At 43.4% G+C, this 22,253-nt stretch overlaps 2 protein-coding genes across 2 annotated transcripts; both read left to right on the plus strand.

Moving 5' to 3' along the window:
* The first annotated feature begins 1,592 nt into the window (after window positions 1–1,592).
* On the plus strand, window positions 1,593–14,832 carry pah (phenylalanine hydroxylase). The gene is made up of 13 exons (XM_069700428.1): window positions 1,593–1,719; window positions 2,955–3,077; window positions 7,767–7,950; window positions 9,575–9,663; window positions 10,296–10,363; window positions 10,661–10,857; window positions 11,667–11,802; window positions 11,895–11,964; window positions 12,099–12,155; window positions 12,419–12,514; window positions 13,036–13,169; window positions 13,248–13,363; window positions 14,337–14,832. Exons 1-13 carry the CDS (start codon window positions 1,654–1,656, stop codon window positions 14,378–14,380), a joined length of 1,380 nt encoding a protein of 459 aa, XP_069556529.1. The 5' UTR covers window positions 1,593–1,653; the 3' UTR covers window positions 14,381–14,832.
* A 351-nt stretch (window positions 14,833–15,183) lies between these two features.
* On the plus strand, window positions 15,184–19,370 carry th2 (tyrosine hydroxylase 2). Its single transcript, XM_069700429.1, has 12 exons — window positions 15,184–15,517; window positions 16,278–16,452; window positions 16,620–16,708; window positions 16,815–16,882; window positions 16,958–17,008; window positions 17,111–17,256; window positions 17,432–17,567; window positions 17,691–17,760; window positions 17,854–17,910; window positions 18,146–18,241; window positions 18,349–18,482; window positions 18,995–19,370. The coding sequence occupies exons 1-12, from the start codon at window positions 15,293–15,295 to the stop codon at window positions 19,158–19,160; spliced, it is 1,413 nt and encodes a 470-aa protein (XP_069556530.1). The 5' UTR covers window positions 15,184–15,292; the 3' UTR covers window positions 19,161–19,370.
* Window positions 19,371–22,253: the final 2,883 nt, after the last annotated feature.

The raw sequence follows: 22,253 nt of genomic DNA on the forward strand, positions 1-22,253 counted from the left end.
CCCCCCGGGGTCAGCAGGACCCTGACTCAACGTGACAACAAAGACATAAAAAAAAAAAAAAAAAAATCACACAGAAATGCAAACAATGAACAAAGGGACACAAAATGACCACAGAGGCGTAAAAGAATGGTGAGAGATGAACCAAAGAACAACCACCAAAAAAAAGAAGAGAAAAATGTGTTAAATGACCATATGAGACAGAATTATGCAAAACAACAACAACAACAAAAATCCACAGTACAGGTAATAACCGTCCATTTCTAAAACAGAGCTTCCCAAACTTGTCAGACCATGTGCCACAATGTACCAAATAAAATTTCCCAAATAGATAACCAACGATTATTTTCATAAAATAATATTCGGTGATTTGACCATGAAAAAGTCTCAAAAAAAACAACACGAAGCTACTGTTTCCAAATAAAAGAATACATTTACATCTTTCACTAAAAAAGTGGCACAACTTGGCAACTCCGACTCCAGTTTCTCTTCGACATTGAAAACCTCATCTGACCTGTCACCCATTTCAAAACTCCACTTTTCAAAATCAGTGACTGAGGACTTCAAATCCGACTGCGACCAGCTGCTGCTGTGCGTCAGATGACGTCACACAACGGGGCAACGCATAGATAAATACAATTTCTAAAATATTTGAATGATTAACTACTAAGTTACACATCAGTTTATTGTGATGTGCTTTTGTAATAAAAAAAAAGAATTGTATTAAAAAAATGTTTGACTCTGGTCAGTTGGAGTGCACCACAGGCCTGTCAATCAAACAGACACGCCCCCCCCCTGCCCATTTTCTAATTAACTACTTTTCAGATGGACCGCCAGAAAACTAATAAGAAGACGTGACTTTAGCTAACAACACCAAAATAACCTGTGGAAAAAATGTATTGACTTCGATTTTCATGAGACAGATTGAATGGAAGCCTATGGAGCCGGAGGTGTTTTGGAGTCAACCTCTAGTGGCACTAGGTGGTATTGCAGTTTAGGACACTTCTGTATTGGCCTCATTTTTTGGACCAGAAGTTACAGTCAATGGATAAACAGCATCTTTTAAAACCCAGGAGGTCATATTCTGAAAGTTTTTTTTTTTATTATTATTATTTTTAGGCTTTTATTAGTTGCCATCTTTGTTTTAATTCAGAGAGGCAGGTTTAACTTTGATAACTGGAATCATTCAGCTGTTGATGATTAGAAGAGGGTTTAATATCTGACGTGAGAGGCACAAAATACTTTTTTTTGTTTTGTTTTTTAAGACCAATAATGATTACACCGGCTGATTAAACGGATTAAAACCGCGTTTGTCGTCGGTCATCATTGTTCTCAAGTCAGCCAGACTACACAAAAAAATGTTTCCAAAAAAGTTCGAGCAGAAAGGGCACTCACGGGCGGGTAACCTGGGCCCAGCGGTGCGCAACGGGAACCAGATGTGCCACTGTAATTGTGTTTCACAACAACCGTCCCGTGACATACCGATGCAGAGGAGAGGAGGGGAGGGGAGGGGGAGGAGGGGGTCACGTGTCCCGGCGTTAAAACCGGACTGGGGTTTTTATAGACAGGAGCGAGCTCGCACAAACTCCACCGAGGCTCCGAGCTCAGCATCAGCACGGCACGGCACGGCACGGCTCACCTGAACGACCAGAGAGGATGGACGCGGCGTACAAGAGAGTCAACGGAAGCCACGGCCCGGTGGAAGAAACGGGAGACGAACGGGTAAATCTGATCCATGCACACGTTAGATTACCTGCTGAATTCAGGTGAAACTTTTTGCAAACACTATACACAAAATTCATTGGGGTCCTTTTTGTCTTTATTTTGTCAGTTGATCTTTCGTTTTAGTAACTGGCGGTAGCTGAAATATTCCAGAAACAACAGCGGACAAAAAGCAGAGAGCTGCAAAGATCTGTCAGTGAATAGGACCCCCCCCCCCCACACCCCCTCCCAGCACCACCACCACCAAAAAAAACAGCTGATGTCAGTGAAAAATATAAACAACGTTTGCTGTCATAACACAAAATGCACTATACTGTTTGTTTGTTTTTTATATTTAAAACTAGGAAATATATTTGAGTTGTGTTGTTAAACAGTTAGAGGATAAAGCAGTTGTCCGCAGCCGTTTTAGTGACAGATTAGTTATTCTGCAACCAAAAATGGTCAAACATGACCTCGTTCCAGCTCCTCAGACGCAAAGATTTCCTGCTTTTCTTTGTAATCTGTGACCATAAACTGAATATATTTGTGTTTTGAAGCAACCTGAAGATGACGCTTTGTTTTTTTTTTTTTTGGTAGATTGCGACAGTCACTTTTAATGTTTTTGTTTTTTTTCCTGGTATTTTATGCAGCAAAACGATTAATGACGACGAGGATGATTTGTTTAAGGTGCGTGAAGTGGTTACTGCAATAAATAATCTGGACTGTGACTTCTCTGTGAGGCACCTGCAGAGGAAATGTCAGGATGTCTTGCGTTCAAAATAAAAGCAGGCGGTCGTGGAAGCAGGGGTCGACGTCGAAGGGTTAAAGGTGTGAAAGGCTTCCAGCTTTACGATCCCACGATGTCACGGCTTGAAAGCAGATTTCATGCTGTTTCTCCTGCATGTGGCTGCGTTTAAAGGCAGATGCCCAAGACGTTGGAGCCGAACACCAACAGGAACGATTAAAACCTCTGAGGTTTACGCGTCGTCTTGAACGGGAAAAAAAAACAACACATCTGGGGTATTTTAGGAGCTCAATACGGGGTTCGTTATCGATGATAATGAACGTTCAGCTGCAAGGTGAAGGCTTGAAAACACGTGTTTTTCCTCACGGGATTGTGGTTTTAAGTATCCCTCCTTCTGTTTTCCGTGACACGGTATTTAGATGGTCTTAATAAAAAAAAAAATTTTAAAAACGAAATTATGCAGGAGTCCACGTTTTAAAGTGTGTTTTTATCCCAAATGTGTCATTGGCAGAGGAAGAGAAGGGGCTCCATGTACCTGGAGGAGGAGACCGACAAAAAGTCCGAGGTGATCTCCTGCATCTTCTCCCTGAAAGAGGAGGTCGGCGCTCTGGCCCGGGCCCTCCGGCTCTTTGAGGTAAACCTGATTTCCACACCGGAAGTGATCGGAGGTGAATTTACAAAAAACGACCAGCAGCTGGATGCAGAGGAGTTTAAATTAGCGCCTGCGTGGTTTAGTTTTTCAGAGTTTTTCTTTAAGTGGATAAGATTTAACACCCAACTTAAGACGATAAGATTGACGCCGATTATTTATCCAGAGTTCCCACAGGTCAGAGAATTTCAGAGGATTTTAAAAACTCTTTTCCAGATTGGGAAAGTCAGGGAATTTGATCTTTTTTTTTTTTTTTCCTTTTTCGAAATTTAAAATGTAGCTTAATAGGTCGCGAGTTAATTACAGCTATTGCTAGATAAGTTCTTTGCCTCTGCGACAAGTATTAATTATTATAACAAAGCTAATAAAAAGCTCAATCGTTGTCGGACGATAGTTGATGGGTTCTGAGATTGAATTTCCGTTCTGCCTCTTTTTGCCCGACGTGGACTGTTCACCCGCATTTAACCAAAGCCCACTCAAACACGATTGGTCAATACTACTCAGACCGCAAACAGAAAACTGAACACTTCGATATCAAACTTTGCAGACAGATCCTCCGTTCTTTCGCAGGTATCTGTTTATAGAGATTATCTTAGCCTTAGCATTCGGGGGAAACAGCTCATCTGGCTCGTCTGACTGGATTCAAATCCACCAACCAACACTTCTAACGTTCACTGAAAAAACACGTCATGTCTCATTTGATCAACGGGTATCCTTAATTCCAGTTTTTGTGCGAAGCTGAGCTAATCGGCTGTTGGGTTTATCTTAATTTTGTAGCTGACAGAAAGTGGCATATGAATCAAAGTATTTTTATGTACAGGATTATTTGTTTGTCGGGAACTAAAGACTGACAAACAAAAATAAAAAAAAGACTCCTGGAAGTTTCCGGCACGGAACGACGAAGACTTTGGTGGCCACGACGACCCGGCGATGAAGCCCTCTCTGGCTCGTGTCTGTTAAGTTACTCATTAACATTAAACAAAACAAGCCACGGTAACAAACTGTGTCACTTTGAATTTTGGAGATGTTTCTGTGTCGCAGCATCAGCTTTTAGTTCATTATTTCAAAGTTGCTGCAGCATTAAATCCGAGCTGTGTTCGGTCGGAGGAAACACGATCGTGTGTCGTTGCCGTTTTGGTGCTCCTGACCTTCTTTGACCTTTTGAAGAAATAAACTAAGCAAACTGAGCTTATCTCACATGTTTGTGTATCAGTCGTGCGCAAACAGCAAAGGCAGGTAGCTCTTTGATCCTCCTCCTCCGGCTGAAGTTTCTCTCATAATGAAAAAGTCAAAAACTGAGCCGAGTTGAATTCCTCCGTCTTACTGGCCGAGTATTTAAGTTCTGTACTTCGGTGCAAGTAAAGCACTCAGTACTGTTGATGCTTTTATTTTATACTGCACTGCATCATCTGGAAATATCTTACTTCTTTAATGCACAAAACTTATATATACATATATATATATATATAAACTGGTTAAAATTAGTCCAGCTACAATATTAAAAGGGCAGTTAAGTAACACTTCAAAGGTTTTGACACTCTTAAGAGACACTGAAACAAGAATGATGAAAAGTGGATCCTACGTTTCCCATAATGCAACTGAATGGTATCGTCCACTAGACCCCTCCCTGCCCACATCTCTCAAACTTCACAACTCCAGTTTGTAACACGGGCTCTTTATCTCCCCGATGACATCACTATGACATCATCAGTTGTTTTTGTTGTTGTTGTCGTTTTTTGGTTTTTTTTTTCAAACTTCCAGCGGCGCCTTGAAAAATGTTGGACAGCTGTTTTAACAGGTTTGTGACGAGTAAATCGAGATAATGTTCTCACTGAGCAGAAACGCATTTTTTTTTCTTTTTCTACATTTCGGAAATGGGAGCTTTTTCTAAAAGGACCTCTGGAGCGCGTGAATCCGGAAGACGCCGGCTTGGTGTCGCCGTGGAAAATAGAGTTAAAAAAAAAAAAAAAAAAAAAAAAAAAAAGCAGATGGTGGCAGTAGTGAGACATTTTATTGTTTTCTCCATTTAAACCGGGGAAAAATAAAAAATAAACAAAGCTAGCCTGCTTGTGTGTCCTCCGCGCAGTAAAAAGACCCCTTCAGGCATTTTCATGAGGTATTTGTCGTCATTTTAAACGTAGATGTAGCCTGAACGTTGTGTGGAAAACGGGTGGAACGCCCCTTTAAAATGCCGCTATAATAAAATGAAGCATTAGTTTGGGTTTATAGTGCCTCAACTTTGGATACTTTTAGATTTTTTTTCTTATATAACTTGTTGTTGTTTTTACTAAACTTTCATTTTATAATGGAGTATTTTTCCAACACGTTATCGCTAAATTTAGTATCGACGGGCATTTGAAAAAAAATAAAAAAAATAAAATGATCTCATTGATCTTAACCGCCTGCGAGTACGTGACTGGACGGCTGCCTCGAAGTAAAGTGACCGGCAGCACCTTCGTTGTTTAATCTTCGACACGAATGTTTCATGGAGGTTAAAGTTTGCTCTTCTCCAAACACGCACGACCTCCAAACGTTTTTCACGAAAACACCGCGATGACGCGAAAACAAACACCCGAATACGCATCGTGTTTTAAGGTGGAGAAATTCCTCCCCCGGGTCATGTGATCTCTCTCGCTCTCTCTCTCTCTCTCTCTCTCTCTCTGGGGGGAGGACATGTGAGCGTGTTGACTGATCAATACCAAGTATTTGCCAAATGCTGCCCCCCTAACGCAGCAGTAAACAAGGCTCCTCTTCGAACCTATGAGCTCCCATTTTGCTGATCCTCCCCCTGCTCCACCCCTCCCCTGCCCTCCACCCACTCCTCTCCACTTCCTCTGTATAAACCGGGCTCAGAATGACCCACCGAAACCTTCAGCACACCCCTCTCTCCCCGACTGAATACATAATAAAAGCTGATTTTAAAAAAAGAAAAAACTAAAAAAGAAAAAAAAACCTTGAAGAGAAACATGCAGGAGTTTTATTTTTCCCGATGGATTGAAAACTCCGCCGGCCATGTGCTAACGTTTAGCTGCACAGCTGCTGCAGCCGTCACGTGTTCACCCTCTCGTCTTAATCTCCGCGTTTCATTCAGAAAAGTCGCACATTTGAAAGCCCCCACGGCGTTTTTATCCGCCTGGGCGTCAGCGCCGGTCTCATGTGACCCGGCAGCAGGGCTTTCTTGTGACGAGTCACGCCGACGGGCCGACCTTGACCTTGACCTCGCGCTTCAAGTCAGGGTCGGTGGGTGGGCCGGCCCGGCGCGGCGGAGCGACGGCTCGGAGGGTTACACAAATCTGACAAAATGACCGCCGCGGCCCGTCGGGTGAAGGATTTAGGGCCGGCTATGTTAAGCTGGACCAGGCGTCCCAGCAGCACGCACGTCGAAGCGTTTCTCTTTGTGCACACGAGCAGCAGAATCAGTTCGATTTTAGAGCTTTTTTCTGGGGACAAAAAAAAAAATCTCATTTTTTCCTCTCTGAACCTGATAAAATCACAGAATATTTAACATGTTTAAATGCAGAAACTTATGTCAATTTACAAGTTATAATTCTTCCATTTATTGTTGCTAAATGTCATAAAAGTACAAAAAACTAAGGTGCATCATCGCTCTTCCCCCAAATTACATATTGTGCTCTCAAAGTGAATTAAAAGGAGATTCAATGATGCATATCAGGTTGACTTGTAATACAAAACAATATGTTCTGAATAGGCCACAGAAATAGTTTTATATGTCATATTCCTGAGTTTATGGGGGACAAAACTAGTCATTTAGTTGAATTACTGTCAAAATCGATTCAAAAGCATTGTTTTTTTTCTCATGTGATGTGGGTAGAAAGTTTGTAAAGTAAATCTGCTGACTGTCAATAGATGATCTTATACCACGAAAAGCCAGTCACGTTTTCTTTCGGATGCCAACCTGCACTCATCTCTGGTCGTGTCTGCAGTCCCTCCGGGGGAGATGCCGGACCACGTGCCCTCTAATAAAACGCCGTTAAACACAGAATAAGATCCAGATGGGAGAAAACGGGAGGATCCGTTGCGCACGCCCTCCTCTGTACTTGGCCTATAGTAGACGGAGAACAACATCCTCCCTCTCCCTCCCCTAAAAGTTACATAAACAAAAAACACATAATTTGACGGCAATTACCTCGTAGAGCCGCTCGTGCTTCTTAACAGGAGAGGCAAAGATTCTCTTCGCACGTTGGATGCTGAGAGACGCAACCAGAAGAGTCTGGAAAACTTCCTAAAAGGTTTTGTGTTCATGCCCCTGAAGGAGGTCAGAGTGATTTATGTCACAGTTGTGCACTAAACTACAACGATGTGCCCCGAATGCCTTCGCTATGTCAGGTCCAGTCTGTCTGGTTCAGTTTGCCGGCAGAGAGTTCGAGACTGCTGACCGGAGGTCACGGAGGACTCCACGAAGCCTGATAAAATAGCTGCCAGTTTAGTAGCCACACACCGCCCTCTGGTGGTGGAGCAGAGGCAGTGCTGCGGCTTGCAGAAGCAAAAACATCGATTACATGATTACAACATACCCGTTTAATTTTTCACCTTGTTTTAACTTTCTGCCTTATATAAATGGAAAAATACCCCAAATATATATGGAGATGAGAATATGACCCCGTGACACATCAGCTGTGGTCTCACCTGAAGCTCCTGTGTTCCTCTGGGCAGGACAAGGGCATCAACCTGATGCACATCGAGTCCCGTCCAGCGCGCATGAACAAAAACCAGTTCGAGTTCTTCATCAGCGTGGACTCCACCTGCTCCCAGGCCCTGGACGAGGTCATCGACGGCCTGCGCACACAGATCAGCGGCCACGTGCACGAGCTGTCACGCAACAAAGAGAAGGACACAGGTTAGTGAGTGTGTGTAATCGGGCCAAGGGGACGTCCACCGGACAAGACGGGCACGAATCCACGAGATGACAAAGATGTTTGAATGTGTATAAATGTCACGGCTCCACATGTGGTGAGGAGAATTTAACAATTTACAAACGGACGCAACGGATCATCTGAGGTTTCCAATACGGAAAACGCTCTTGTTGTTTATTGATTGAGGATAAGACGATCCCACGGGGTGTCCTAGAGTGCGAAGAAAAATGACATTAAATATTTAGGATTGGAGTTCAATTTTTCCCACATTGAATTTAAAAATTCTATACTGTTCAGTCATTAAGTTATCCAGATATTTCGCTGGATTCACCAACTGACTGGCATCCCCGAGAGCCACACAGCAAGCATGGCAAAAAAAAAAGAAAGAAAAGAAAGAAAGGCCAATACAGCTGAAATGGTCCATTTATCATCTACCAGCACAGAGCTGTGTGTTAAGCTTCGGGCCCCCCTGTCCTCCCCCGGCAGACTTGGTAATGGCCAGCCAGTGTCGCCGATGAGACGGATGGCCCATCGCCCACATCTAGACCCCTTTATTAGTTGTTTCCAGAAGGACATTAGTTTAGCTACTGAGGACCAACAGGCCCGGCGGGAACAGAAGAGCTCTGTGTCTCGGCCGAGGACTAACACGGCCGAGGAGGACACGCCAAGGTCACGGCGGGCCGAGGCAGACAGGGCCACCGGGGATCCTCCTCCGACCTCCACGTAGACACCGCGGTCCACAGGTCAGGGTCAAGTGGACCACGGGGTATTTATGGCCTGTTTTGGAGACAGCCTGTTTATAGAGGAGCCTGACGGGGGGCCCTATTGTCCTCACCGGGGCCTCGGGCTGGACCACACTGCACAAATGTAGATTGATGATTCGGCCCCAGTGTTTTTGGAGAGTCATAAATCCATATGAACAAGCAGATGCCCGTCGTGTACGGCTCTGCTGAGTGTCAAAATACCACAGCACTGAAGAAAGAAAAAAAAAATCCTGTAGGCAAAACATGTACACGTCCACATAATGATCCTCAACATTGATTTGTACTGTGGTCATTTATACAAGTCAATAATTACACAAAATCCAGGCTGCAACTGATTATTTTCATTGTTGATTCTTATAAGATAAAAACAGTGAAAAATATCTGTTCCAGCTGTCAATTAGTTGTTTGATTGATCAACAGAAAAATAATCGGTAACTAATTTGATCATCAAATAAGTATTCTAGTTATAATATAAGCTGAAATAAGTTACAATGAAATAATGAGTTTTAAGGAGACGTCATCTCTTTTGGGCCTCGGTGATAGTTGGTATTTCTGCTCAAAAAACTGCTTAAACAACTTGACTTCATTATAATTAAAAATCAGAATTTTACGTTGATTAATCCAGTAATCGTTTCAGCTCTGCAGAAAAGTGCATTGAGGTATCTTTTAATTCATTCATTCATTAATTGTCCTGCTGACATGAAACAGTCCCTAGATTTCCTCCCTCTGGGCACTGAATGCTTGATTGAATTCAACCTGAACGAATGTAAGTTGAATAAAATAAAATAAAATTTAAAAAAAAACATAAATCATCAGCGTTTTAACGACTGTTATGATCCAACAGTGCCATGGTTCCCCAACGACATCCAGGACTTGGACCGCTTCGCCAACCAGATCCTCAGTTACGGCTCAGAGCTGGAGTCCGATCACCCGGTAAGGACTGACTCATCCGTTACCGCCACATCCTGCCACCGCACACGTGTGTGTGTGTGTGTGTGTGTGTGTGTGTGTGTGTGTGTGTGTGTGTGTGTGTGTGTGTGTGTGTGTGTGTGTGTGTGTGTGTGTGTGTGTGTGTGTGTGTGTAAACACGCCCACGTCTTATGAAAAGCAGGGCTGCAGAGATGACAGGCCGCACTCTGCCGTCTATTCTAATGGAAACTACGCGGACACACAAATTGATGTCATTGCTTTAATTGAGCCCCTATAATTATAGATAATTGCTCCCTTTTGCCACCGCCATTAAAGCAAAATGTATTCATCATAAGCTGGAAAACACTCTACAAAGGCTTCATTTGAATATGTATGTGCGTGCTCTTGTTACAGACGGGAGGGCATAATGCTGTCAAAGGCCATATGGGTTTAGCCTCAGCAGAGGATTTCCACTCTTTGATTTAGCTGTGAGTGGCTCGGCTGCGATCATGAGATCTAACATGGCTTTCCTTTGTTTGTGTGTGTGTGTGTGTGTGTGTGTGTGTGTGTGTGTGTGTGTGTGTGTGTGTGTGTGTGTGTGTGTGTGTGTGTGTGTGTGTGTGTGTGTGTGTGTGTGTGTGTGTGTGTGTGTTCAGGGCTTCACAGATTCAGTGTACAGAACCCGCAGGAAGGAGTTTGCGGACATCGCCTACCACTACAGACAGTAACTACTCTCACTTTAAAAAATCTTTACGCTTAAAAGTCCAGAGGGAAGTTATGGAAGAACTATTTCTTCTATTTAAGTTGTTATCTTTCCCTGATTTACCTCGAAATTAATGATCATGAACAAAACAAAAAAAAAAAAATAGGGACAAATTACAGGGAGGAAGTGGTGAATTTAAGGGATTTATAACCTTAAACCAGCATTAATAGAAACAACAACGTCCACATGTAGCTGAGTTCTGAGCTGTTCATACGCCAGTACGTAACTTTACCCCGTGAACCTGGTCTTTGTTCGCAGCGGCCAAACCATCCCCAAGGTGGAGTACACGGAGGCGGAGAAGGTCACATGGGGCACCGTGTTCAAGGAGCTGAAGACTCTGTACCCGACCCACGCCTGCCGCGAACACAACCGGGTCTTCCCCCTGCTGGAGAAATACTGCGGCTACAGGCAGGACAACATCCCGCAGCTGGAGGACGTCTCCCGCTTCCTGCAGTGTACGTCAGCGCCCAGATGCAAACGTCTTCACCTGTTAATTCCCCCGAGTTAAAGTCCAGGTTTATAATGAGGATATTTTAATTAGTGGGCTTCATTTTATAACTTTATTACCAAGTAATAACGAGATTTTGTGACGTGAGGTTGAAGAGCCTTGCTGACTATAAATAAGGAGTTATTTTTGTTAATGATGTTTTTCTACAGTACAAAGTAAGCAGAACTTCTATTGAGAACCTTTTTTTTTTTTGCTGACTAATCGCTGGAATTTTGCTAAATTGTAAATTAAAAATAGTGTAATTACTTAAATCCGTGATTGTTACTCATGGGAATGATAATTAAACAAAATTAGATTGAATTCCTTACTGTAAACAATCTTCAATAGAGTTTACTTACCAGAAGCGTCCAGTTAAAAGCCACATATTGTGCATAGACACTGCACTTCCCTGCGTCATGATTATGCAAAAGTATTATGAAGGAATTAGGATCTCATCATGCAGTTTTTGCTTGCCAACATTTGAACTCTTTTTTTTTTTTTTTTCTCTCTCGGCTTTACTGCTTATATAAAGACTCTGCAGAATTTCCTACATTTACATGATCTTTTCCCCTCGTTTGTACCTCATTGGTATTAAATGTCACATTTCCTTCTAACGACTGCTCAGAATATGTATCAGGTGTCATGTTATGAGTCACGCGGCACATGAAACATCATTCAGGTCATTTTGGAAATGCGGAGTGCGAGTGTGGGAGGCTTATTCAACACAAACACTCTCCTCCCCTACCCCTCCTCTCCTCTTCTTTCATCTCCCCGCAGCGTGCACGGGTTTCAGGCTTCGCCCCGTCGCCGGCCTGCTCTCGTCCCGGGACTTCCTGGCCGGACTGGCCTTCCGCGTCTTCCATTCCACGCAGTACATCCGTCACGGCTCCAAGCCCACGTACACGCCCGAGCCGTGAGTGTCAAGGAGAGCCTCGCCTCGATCCTGGTGAAGGAAGGAAGGAAACATGCATTATTAAATCAGACGTTTCTGTGCTTCTAATGCAGGGACATCTGCCACGAGCTCCTGGGACACGTTCCTCTGTTTGCCGATCCTAGTTTTGCCCAGTTCTCACAGGTGATCGAAATAATACAGTTCATTTTGCATATTATGCATCTGTTGTACACAGATTAGATAGAAAAGGGATTTAGTTATCCTAGAAAAACACATCTTTATTGATTCATTCGGTGCTTCGGTTCGCCTCTACACAGGAAATCGGTCTCGCATCTCTCGGCGCTCCTGATGAGTACATCGAGAAACTGGCAACTGTGAGTATCCTGCACGAGATAAACACCGAGTGAACTGAGCCTTTAAATCTGAAGGACGAACCCGCGATCGATTCTTGTGAAGTCTTTTCCTGCCTTCGGTGTATAAACCTCCCTGTATGAACTCTGTGTGTGTGTGTGTGTGTGTGTGTGTGTGTGTGTGTGTGTGTGTGTGTGTGTGTGTGTGTGTGTGTGTGTGTGTGTGTGTGTGTGTGTGTGTGTGTGTGTGTGTGTGTGTGTGTGTGTGTGTGTGTGTGTGTCTTCAGGTGTACTGGTTCACGGTGGAGTTCGGTCTGTGCAAGCAGGGCTCTGAGATCAAAGCTTACGGCGCCGGCCTGCTGTCATCGTTCGGAGAGCTGCAGGTAAGGAGGAGGAGGAGGAGGAGGAGGAGGAGGAGGAAGACGCTGAGTCACAAGAAAACAAGCAGCAAGAAATAATCTTCTTTTAGGTTTTAACACGTTCACCTTATTGCGCAACAACAAAGGCGGCGGCGCAGGCAGTGGGTTAGTGGTCCACCCGGACTCAGGTTTAATGTGTCACCGGGGGAGTCGGCCTGTCTGCCCAGCAGGTGTGTGTGTGTGTGTGTGTGTGTGTGTGTGTGTGTGTGTGTGTGTGTGTGTGTGTGTGTGTGTGTGTGTGTGTGTGTGTGTGTGTGTGTGTGTGTGTGGTGGGTGGGTGGGTGGAGGGGACGAAGAGCTCCCCTATCGAGGTCACCAGTCACATCAGCCGCTGTCAGCAGAGGATGTGCACCCTGCCAAGTCAACAGCCAAGCCTGGAGTCATGCTGCACTTCCTGTTTACTGATTGGGAGAGGGGTGTGGGCGGGAGGGGGCAATTTGTCATTGAGAAAATTAAAATTCAAAACCCACCGTTTTCCTTTTCAGTACTGCTTAACAGACAAGCCGAGACTCGAGGCCTTCGACCCCAACAAGACGAGCCTCCAGAAGTACCCGATCACAGAGTACCAGCCCGTTTACTTTGTCGCCGAGAGCTTCGAGGACGCCAAAGAGAAAGTCAGGTAAGACGTGCACTTAAAAAAAAAAAATCTGTGCTTATAAATTTAATCTTGTTAAAACAATGTCGGATCTGTCTGCAGGAAATTTGCAGCCACCATCCCGAGGCCTTTCTCGGTGCGCTACAACCCGTACACCCAGAGTATCGAAGTGCTGGACAACACCCAGCAGCTCAGGAACCTGGCCGACAGCATCAACTGTGAGCTTCGCCTCTGAAAAACTAAAACAAAACACAAATCTCAATTTCTTTGGTTTAATTGACTATTTAAAGCCACAATTCCCAACTGATTTTGGTTTTACGACCGGTCTTAGTTGATCATCATCGGTTCCACATGTTTATTATCAACCAGAGTGATTCGTTTTCTGGTTTTAGGATTTTTACAAGAAAAATAAAGATTATTATGGAGGCACATTGTGACCACAAAAGAAAAACCTCATCTTGTAAGAAATCTGGTCGGCAAATATTGTCCAATCTGAGAAAAGGTTATCGGTGATTGATATACTTCAGAGGACAAGTCCCACCTGATTTAATGTGATTAAAACATGAGCTCCAATACCTACAAAACAGATGTAAATCTATTCAGGAAGCAGGAAGTATCGAGGATTCAGTGGGCTGCAACATGAGCCCAATTTTCTAGCCTGGATTTGTTTACATTCATCAACCTGATGATTCTCAGGCAGGTTTTGAAACATTCCTGCTCTGTTCGTCTATTTCACATTAAGTTGAGAAAGTTCTCTCATAATTACGAGATCCGGAAACTTCTGTCGGTCAAAAAAATAACCTTTGCTTTGCTTTGGTCTCGTGGCCAGTTTTATAGCCTTTCAGATTTATCTTGAATTGTTGGGAAATTCTGATTGAAAAGATCACAAAAACAATCATAAAAACAGCATTATAACTGGGAAACTTTGATTTAAAAGACTATTGAGAAAATTATTTTTTTTAAAAACCCAACAATATCAACCTGAAGTAAATCCGGTGACGATACAGGTCAGGTTTCATCAGACTGTAGTAAGCAGGACATAACGGGACTATTTTTGTCCAGTCGCCTGCTTATGACATTTTATTGTCTTGTGCCCCATTTAAAGTAAAAAAAAAAAAAAAAGAAAGAAAAAAGAAAGGACTATTTTATTTGGATGCCCAAATATTGAGCTTCTATTTTCTTCTGTTTCAGGTGAATTGGGGAAACTGTGTGAAGCCCTGCGGAAACTGGAGTAACTGCACGTGGCGTCGGAGTTTGACGACGACCTCCTGCCGCGGTTCCTTCCAGCACGCTCGCAAATTATCCTTCTTTGTATTAAAAAACGAAACACATATGCAAGTCGAATAAGGACATTATGACCGTAATCCAGCTAGTAGGAAACGTTGTGTGTATTTTTTAGGTAGGTGAATAAAGTGTAGCCTGGTATTTACAGACGATAGTCAAGGAATGTGAAAAATTTGATATTATAACCACGTGAACTTTACTGGAAGATAAATAAAAGCGTCTGTCAATCAGCATCTCTTTAATAACTTTTAAAATCGAATGTAAACGTTTAATTTGACCTCGAACCTGACACAGCTCGACTGCAGCGATCCGACTTTTAACTTTCAGTCCACTCGGATTAATTCAATGTTTTGTATATGCATGAAATGTTTTAATGAAACCAATAAATATTTCTCATTACAAAGGTGGAAAGTTATTATTGAATGTCTCGGACTTCACTTTGTCTAATTTAATCCCACTTAATATCGCTACTGGGTTTGTTTTTTTTGCAAAGTGTCTAATAAAATGACAGCTGACTTTACATAGAACAGATAAAGTATTTGTTTTCAAACTCGGAGTCCTTTTTTTTTTTTTTTTTAAGTCTATGTAACATTTATGTAACCCATGAAGGTGTCTCAGGAGGGGGAATGAATAGGACGCATCCAACCAAAGAGCACCGTTTGAGCCCCATAAATAGATGTAATGTCATGACGCAAAACGGACCCCCCCCCCCCAAAAAAAAAAAAAACAACAAAAAAAAAAACTGGGGGCTATTTAAACCTGTCGTCGGAGGACGCGGAGACACAATCACACCACCTTGCGGGCTCCGGTGCCTCCGTGAAGCCGCACAGACAGACGGACGGACGGACGGACAGACCGCGCAGATGAAGACGGACGGAGTGGCGCAGACGTTCAGCGGCAGGAAGCAGAGCCTGATCGAGGATGCGCGGCGGGAGCGCGGCAGCGGCTCGGCGGGCTCCCCGGGGCCCTCCCGGTACGGGGACGGCTTCGTGTTCGAGGAGAAGGACGGTAAGGTGACTCTGAACGTCCTGTTCGCGCTCGGCGGCGGGAAAACCTCCGGCTTCTTCAAAACGGGCAAAATATTTGAGGTAAGGAATCAAAACCGCACTGTGAAGATACTCTCTAAAATAAGTGTGAAAAGCCTCCTGTGATTGCTAAATGATCATGTATTTGTTTTCTTATTTCTTTGTTGTGGTTGGTGTTAATTTTAGAACCAATCCTAGGTGAACACGTTTAAGATAATCACGTGTTTTGCTCTTAAATTCAAAGTAAAGCTAAATTCAACCAACTGGTTGGTGATTTTTTTTATCGCCAGAAAAGCATCATATTTTATAGATAAAGGTAGAGAAGTATAGAACAGCATTAAAGTAAGATATAAGTATCTTAATACTTAGTCATTTTGAATTAAGGAAATAATAAATATCACACCTAAATAAAAGTGTTATTTCCGTAAATATTCACATATATGAAGATTTTGGCCTATAACCTTTAAAAAGACACTTTTATAACGATAATTCAAGATATAGACCTGATGGACTGATGTGTTTACAAAGATTAAATTAATGTAGTCTTTGTGTGGAACAATTTTCCATCCATTTGAGGCTCCAATCGTGTGTTACGGGTTTAAATGATTAATTTGGTTTTTAGATGTAAGTAGAGTGGAGCAGCAGCATGTGGCGTTCAAGGAACGAAGGAAAACTGAACTCCAGGATGAGGCTGGGATGTAAAAGCTTTTCCTCAGCATCAAATATCACTTAATAGAAAACGTAAAGGATAAAAAGAAGATTAAAAAAAAGATCAATAAATGCTATTTTCTGGTCCTTTCACTTTTTGTTTTGTTTGTTTAAGACGTTCGAAGCCAAACTTCTCCACATCGAGAGCCGACCGGGGAGGAAGTCGAAGAACAGCACGACGGACCTGGAGTTTTTCATGAAGTGTGAAGTTCACAGCTCCGACCTGGACGTGTTCATCAACTCCCTGAAGAAAGTGGCCGACGACGTTCGCTCCATCCCGGAGGAGAAAGGCGAGTATCCGATTTGAATCCCGTGAACGCGTCGTCCGAGCTTCATCTCGTCAGAGGACTCTCATTTAAACACGGACTGCTCCTTTTCAGTCGGTTTATATGATAATAACATGCAGCCGGGATGATCACAAAAGCACTAATTAGTCTCTTTTTTTTTCTCATCACAGTTCCCTGGTTTCCCCGACAGATAAAAGACCTCGACAGATGCAACATGTTAATCACCAAATTTGATCCGGACATGGACCAGGAGCACCCGGTGAGACTTTACTGTGAATATCTGCTGCAGAATTATATTTAAGAAAAACTAAAGCCCGTTTATGGTCATTTAAAATCTTTTTTTTCTTCCCTTTTTTCTTTTTCAGGGATACAGCGACTCGGAGTACAGAAAAAGACGAGCAGCCATCTCTGAGCTCGCCTTCAGATACAAACAGTGAGTCCCGCCCTCGACAGAAGGTCTGATTAAGCGTTTGAATATTGTGTCATAAGTGAATCTTCTCTGCTGCAGAGGGGACCCGCTGCCCTCAGTGGACTACACAGCAGAGGAAGTGTCAACATGGTGAGAGTCACGTGCACGGTGGTCACGGACGCAGATGCGTATTGTAAATTGCACTGAAGTGATAATGTTGTGGGTTGTTTTTTTTTTTGTTTTTTTTAAAAGGAGGGAGGTTTACCAGCAGCTGCGGAGCATCTACCCCGGTCTGGCCTGCAGGCAGTTCCTGGACGGCCTGCAGCAGCTGGAGAAGGAGTGCGGCTACGGAGAGGATCGCATCCCGCAGCTCAGGGAGATTTCTGCCTTCCTGAAAGGTGACAAATCAGAATGAAAAGAGAGTCAAGGCGGTCAAGGTAGAATGAATGAGTTTTCTGCTATTTTCTAGAAGAATTATGACACATTTTGGTGTTGAAAACATAAAGAGACGTGACAGAGGAAATGGATCTCGTCTTTATCTCATGCATCTGTTGTTTCTGCTGTCCCTTTTAGAGAAAACCGGTTTCCAGCTGCGTCCGGTCGCCGGCCTGCTGTCGGCCCGCGACTTCCTCGCCAGTTTGGCCTTCAGGGTGTTTCAGTGCACGCAGTACATCCGGCACGCCTCCGCTCCCATGCACTCCCCCGAGCCGTGAGTCGTTCGGGCCACCTTTCCAATTCACGCATTCAAGCTGCTGCTGCGTCTTCTTCTTCTTTCTTCTTTCTTTCTTTCTTTTACCGCCTCAAATCTAAACTTCACATGTGATTCTGACAGAGACTGCTGTCACGAGCTGCTCGGACACATCCCCATGCTGGCGGACAAAGAGTTCGCACAGTTCTCTCAGGTAATTATTGTTTCTAACTCTGATTTTGGCAAAACTCTGCACGTGATTCTACGATTGTTCCTTTTAATCCTCATCACTTCTGGATGTTTCCAGGAGATCGGACTCGCCTCACTCGGAACTTCAGATGAGGACATTGAGAAACTGTCGACGGTACGATTTATCTGTCTTTTAAAAATCAATTTACAGCCTTTAAAAAAAAAGAAGTTATAACTTCAACATTTTCATGCAGTGATGCTGCACGGCGCCACCTGATGCATTTAATGGGCCTTCAGTGCCATCTAGTGGCTAAAGTAAATAGCTGCAGCGGCTGTTTCATGTTCATCAGCCTTCTTTTCCATCATTATTATATGATTATTATTATAATTGTTGTGTTCTCCGTCCACAGTTGTACTGGTTCACTGTGGAGTTCGGCCTCTGTAAGCAGAATGGGGCGGTGAAGGCTTACGGCGCCGGACTCCTCTCCTCTTACGGAGAGCTCGTTGTGAGTGTTTTCTCTACTTTCACACACACAGAAATGTTTTTCCTGCAGCTGCTCCGCGTGTTGACACCCCCCCCCCTCCCTGCCCACCCTCCCACCCCTCTCACCAGTACGCCCTGTCCAATGAGCCGGAGTACAAGCCCTTCGACCCGGAGGAGACGGCGGTGCAGCCGTACCAGGACCAAACCTACCAGCCCGTCTACTTTGTGTCCGAAAGCTTCGAGGACGCAAAGATGAAGCTGAGGTAGTCGTTTAGTGCTTGATGATGACTATTGCTGCGTTACTTCACATCTCAACTTTAATATGAGGGTTTACACTGATTTAGTCAGAGGAAAGTTCACTATGTGTAAAAAAAAAAAGTTAGAAAAACTTTAAAAACGATGCATCCTTACTTCATTTACTAAATTTTCGCAATCCATACTGAATCATTTAATCCCTCAAGTCACAACAACAAAAAAGTGACCCGTTACTGTTTAATCTTTTACAGTTTTAAACATTTTAAAGGAGCAGTATGCAGGATTTAGGAGAATCTATCGGCAGAAATGTAATCTAATAAATATAAATATGTTTTCATTAGTGTATAATCACCAGAAACTAAAGAACCACTGTGACCTTAGAATGGACACTTCATATCTACATGGGTCCTCTTCTACGGGGACCGCCATGTTTCTACAGCAGCCTAGAAGGGACAAACCTAACACCCAATCATCAATTTCTTCTTCAAATTAAGCCATATGAACTAATTTATTCCCTCAGGAAATACTCTGCCAAAATCAAGTGCCCCTTCGCAGTCCGCTACGACCCCTTTACCTGCAGCATGGAGGTCCTGGATCAGCCCGGCAAGATCCAGAACGCCCTGAGCCAGATGAGAGAAGACCTGAAGACCCTTCAGAGCGCCTTGGAGAAGCTCGGCTCATCTTAAAACCGGAAATATCTGCAGAGATAAAAAAAAACAAAACAAAAAACACTTAACTGGACATTTGGCCCCTGGTCAACACTGTATACGAGATCTACTGTTATAAACCACTGTAGTCATGTTTGTGAGTTTCCAACAGGCCAGTTATTTGTGTGTATAATGTATTATGTTCTGTGAAGATCATGTAAAAAGAAATAAATGTTTATTTTCATGAAATAGGCTCATCAAAAGTTCAGTGTTTTATTTCCCAGACAGACAGAAGAGATCAAATAAAAGGTGCTGAAGAGAGAAAAGTGTAAGAAAAAAAAAGAGCAAACCACAATACAGGGATTGTAGTGGACTCTTTTCTAGCCGTTAACTCCAAACCAACTTTTTCCATTTGGAAAATTCTTGGAAGCCATTTATCTTCATGTGTTGTTCGGCAAAAAAGGGAAGGAGCTAATTATGAATGATTTAAGTATCGCGTTCCCTCTGCTGGTCAAGGCCAGCAGCAGCAAGGAGGCCCAGCAGCGTGGGGCCAGGTCACCGTGACCTCACAGCCCACCGCAGCCCGGTCTGCACCGCTGACAGACGCTCCTCTCTTTATTTGTCTTTCTGCATCTGACAGACAGCTGACGGACGTCCAGCGTTTTGATCTCCACGCAGGCGACAATGCATGTCAGAGGAAGAGAAACCGCCTCCATCTGCAGGATTCATAAAGGCGTCAACACCATCGAGACGGTGGCTGGCGAACCCCTTCGCCTCGGCCACCTTTTGTTGCGAAGCTTTCCCTTCCCATAATTCCACTGTGCAGTAAATCAAGCCTCGCTCCAGCCTCCCTGGGAAAGCCTGAGTTTGCAAAAGGAGGAAAAAAAAAAAAAAAAAAAAGTGTGTGAAGAGAGAGAGAGCGAGAGAGAGAGAGAGGAGTTGAGGGAAAGTGTAATCTACTGCTTGACAAATGTGCGCGCGCACACACACACGCAGTTAACAAAACCAGGTTGCCACGGCAACAACGCGACCCCCAGTAAGGGGGATCCAGCAACATCCTCGTGCCTCGCCACAAGTCCCAAACGCAGCATCATCCCGACTCCCAAAGCGCGAGTGTTTCCTTTGCTGACGTCAGGAATGTCCCATCTTCCCAGCGAGCAAGTAGGGAGGGTGGGAGGAGGAGGGGGGGTCTTCAGGTTCACTTTGTCCTCACGAGCTTTGTTAATACCTGACAAATCATTTACCAGCGCTTTATAGAGCACTATAGGAACAGTTCAGGCTTTTGGGAAAAAGATTAGAGGAGTCATGCCAATCAGAAACAGCTTGCCTGGTTCTGTCTGATGTTTCTAACAACAATAGAGCCCTGACAACATCTCTAAAGCTCATTACTTGTACCTTTATAGTTCAACGAAATGCAGAATTGACCATTTGTGGCTGAGGTTAGGTGATGAAATAACAACTTCCAGACAAGATTGGGTAAAGCCCTGGAAATCACGGCAAAAACTAAAACCAAACAGCCATCTAGATGATAAGAAGTCCATTTTATTGGACGGTTCTGTGCTAAAAGTGATATTAAAAGAACGAGGCATTTCAAAATGGATGACTAAGAAGGTTGTTTGGCATCTATACAACATTGTAGAAAAAACAATAACAAGAGAAAGAACATCATCACTGAAATTAGGCAGTGGATTATCTGCGTCAGTTGGATGATTCTCAAAGCCCACAATTTGTTCTGACTGGAAATCTGAAGGCAAAAGAAAACCAAGATGACCTGGCACACAGCTGAGACTAGCGAGGTAGCCAAGGTGAACTTATCTCTGGGTGAGGCTCGGCATTTTTCCAAGGATTAGGAAAGAAAACTGGAGCTCAGTGTGGCCTTACGTTGGCCAAATTGTTGCTCAACACCAGACACACTGTTTGAGTTTGCAAGGTTGAGAAAGTCGTTTTTGTGCCCGACTTGAACCAACTAAGTTTTTGTAGTGTCAAACTCTAACAAGTAGTTTTTGTAGTACACATCTCTAACCAAGTAAGTTTTTGTAGTGTCCAACTCTAACCAAGTAGTTTTTTCTAGTACACATCTCTAATCAAGTACTTTTGTGCTTAACTCTAACCAAGTAGTTTTTTTTAATACGCATCTCTAATCAAGTACTTTTGTGCTTATCTCTAAACTAGTTTTTGTAGTGTCCAACTCTAAGCAAGTAGTTTTTGTAGTGTCCAACTCTAAGCAAGTAGTTTTTGTAGTGTCCAACTCTAAGCAAGTAGTTTTTGTAGTGTCCAACTCGAAGCAAGTAGTTTTTGTAGTGTCCAACTCTAAGCAAGTAGTTTTTGTAGTGCCCAACTCTGAGCAAGTAGTTTTTGTAGTGTCCAACTCTAAGCAAGTAGTTTGTGTCCAACTCTAACAAGTAGTTTTTGTAGTGTCCCACTCTAACCAAGTAGTTTTTTGTAGTACACATCTCTAATCAAGTACTTTTGTGCTTAAATCTAATCAAGTAGTTTTTGTAGTGTCCAACTATAAGCAAATAGTTTTTGTAGTGTCAAACTCTAAGCAGGTAGTTTTTGAAATGTCCAACTCTAACCCAAGTAATCTAAGTAGTAGAAGGCACCTTATTTTTCACGTCCAAGCTAAATTTCCATTAGAGGTGCAAAGACCAATGTGTCAAACTCAAGGGGTTGCTTGTTTATAAATGGTCTATAAAATATGAGTAAATTATTTATTGGCCATTAATTTAGGTATTGAGTACAACTGATGAACCACAGAAGGTTAGAAAGCTACCAAACAGCTGCCACGAAGCATGTGACGGCTGCCTCGATGGTTCCGATGATCGGCAGCGATGGGGCACTTTCTGACGGACTCTCTCCTCCTCATCAAGATCAACATAATCGCTCCATTCTGGGAAAGCATCGCAAACAAACCAGCCGCGAGATTAAATCAAACACCGGCCTCAAAGAGCTCTAATCTCTTTCTTTGTTTCCCCCTCATATCATGCTCCTCATTATTTTTATTTGCTCTCTTTTTAGTTGAGCCCGGGGGCTTAAAAAGCTGGCAGAAGAATTAAGTGTGGGGGGAGGAGGGGATTAGGAGAAAGTTGGTGAGGATTTTAACACGGTCTGATCTCGCTTTCATCCATTTCA

Source organism: Brachyistius frenatus, unplaced genomic scaffold, assembly GCF_029030835.1.
Source record: "Brachyistius frenatus isolate BFR_SWC_R1_liver_20210118 unplaced genomic scaffold, ASM2903083v1 Contig_33, whole genome shotgun sequence".
Classification (NCBI taxonomy): domain Eukaryota; kingdom Metazoa; phylum Chordata; class Actinopteri; family Embiotocidae; genus Brachyistius; species Brachyistius frenatus.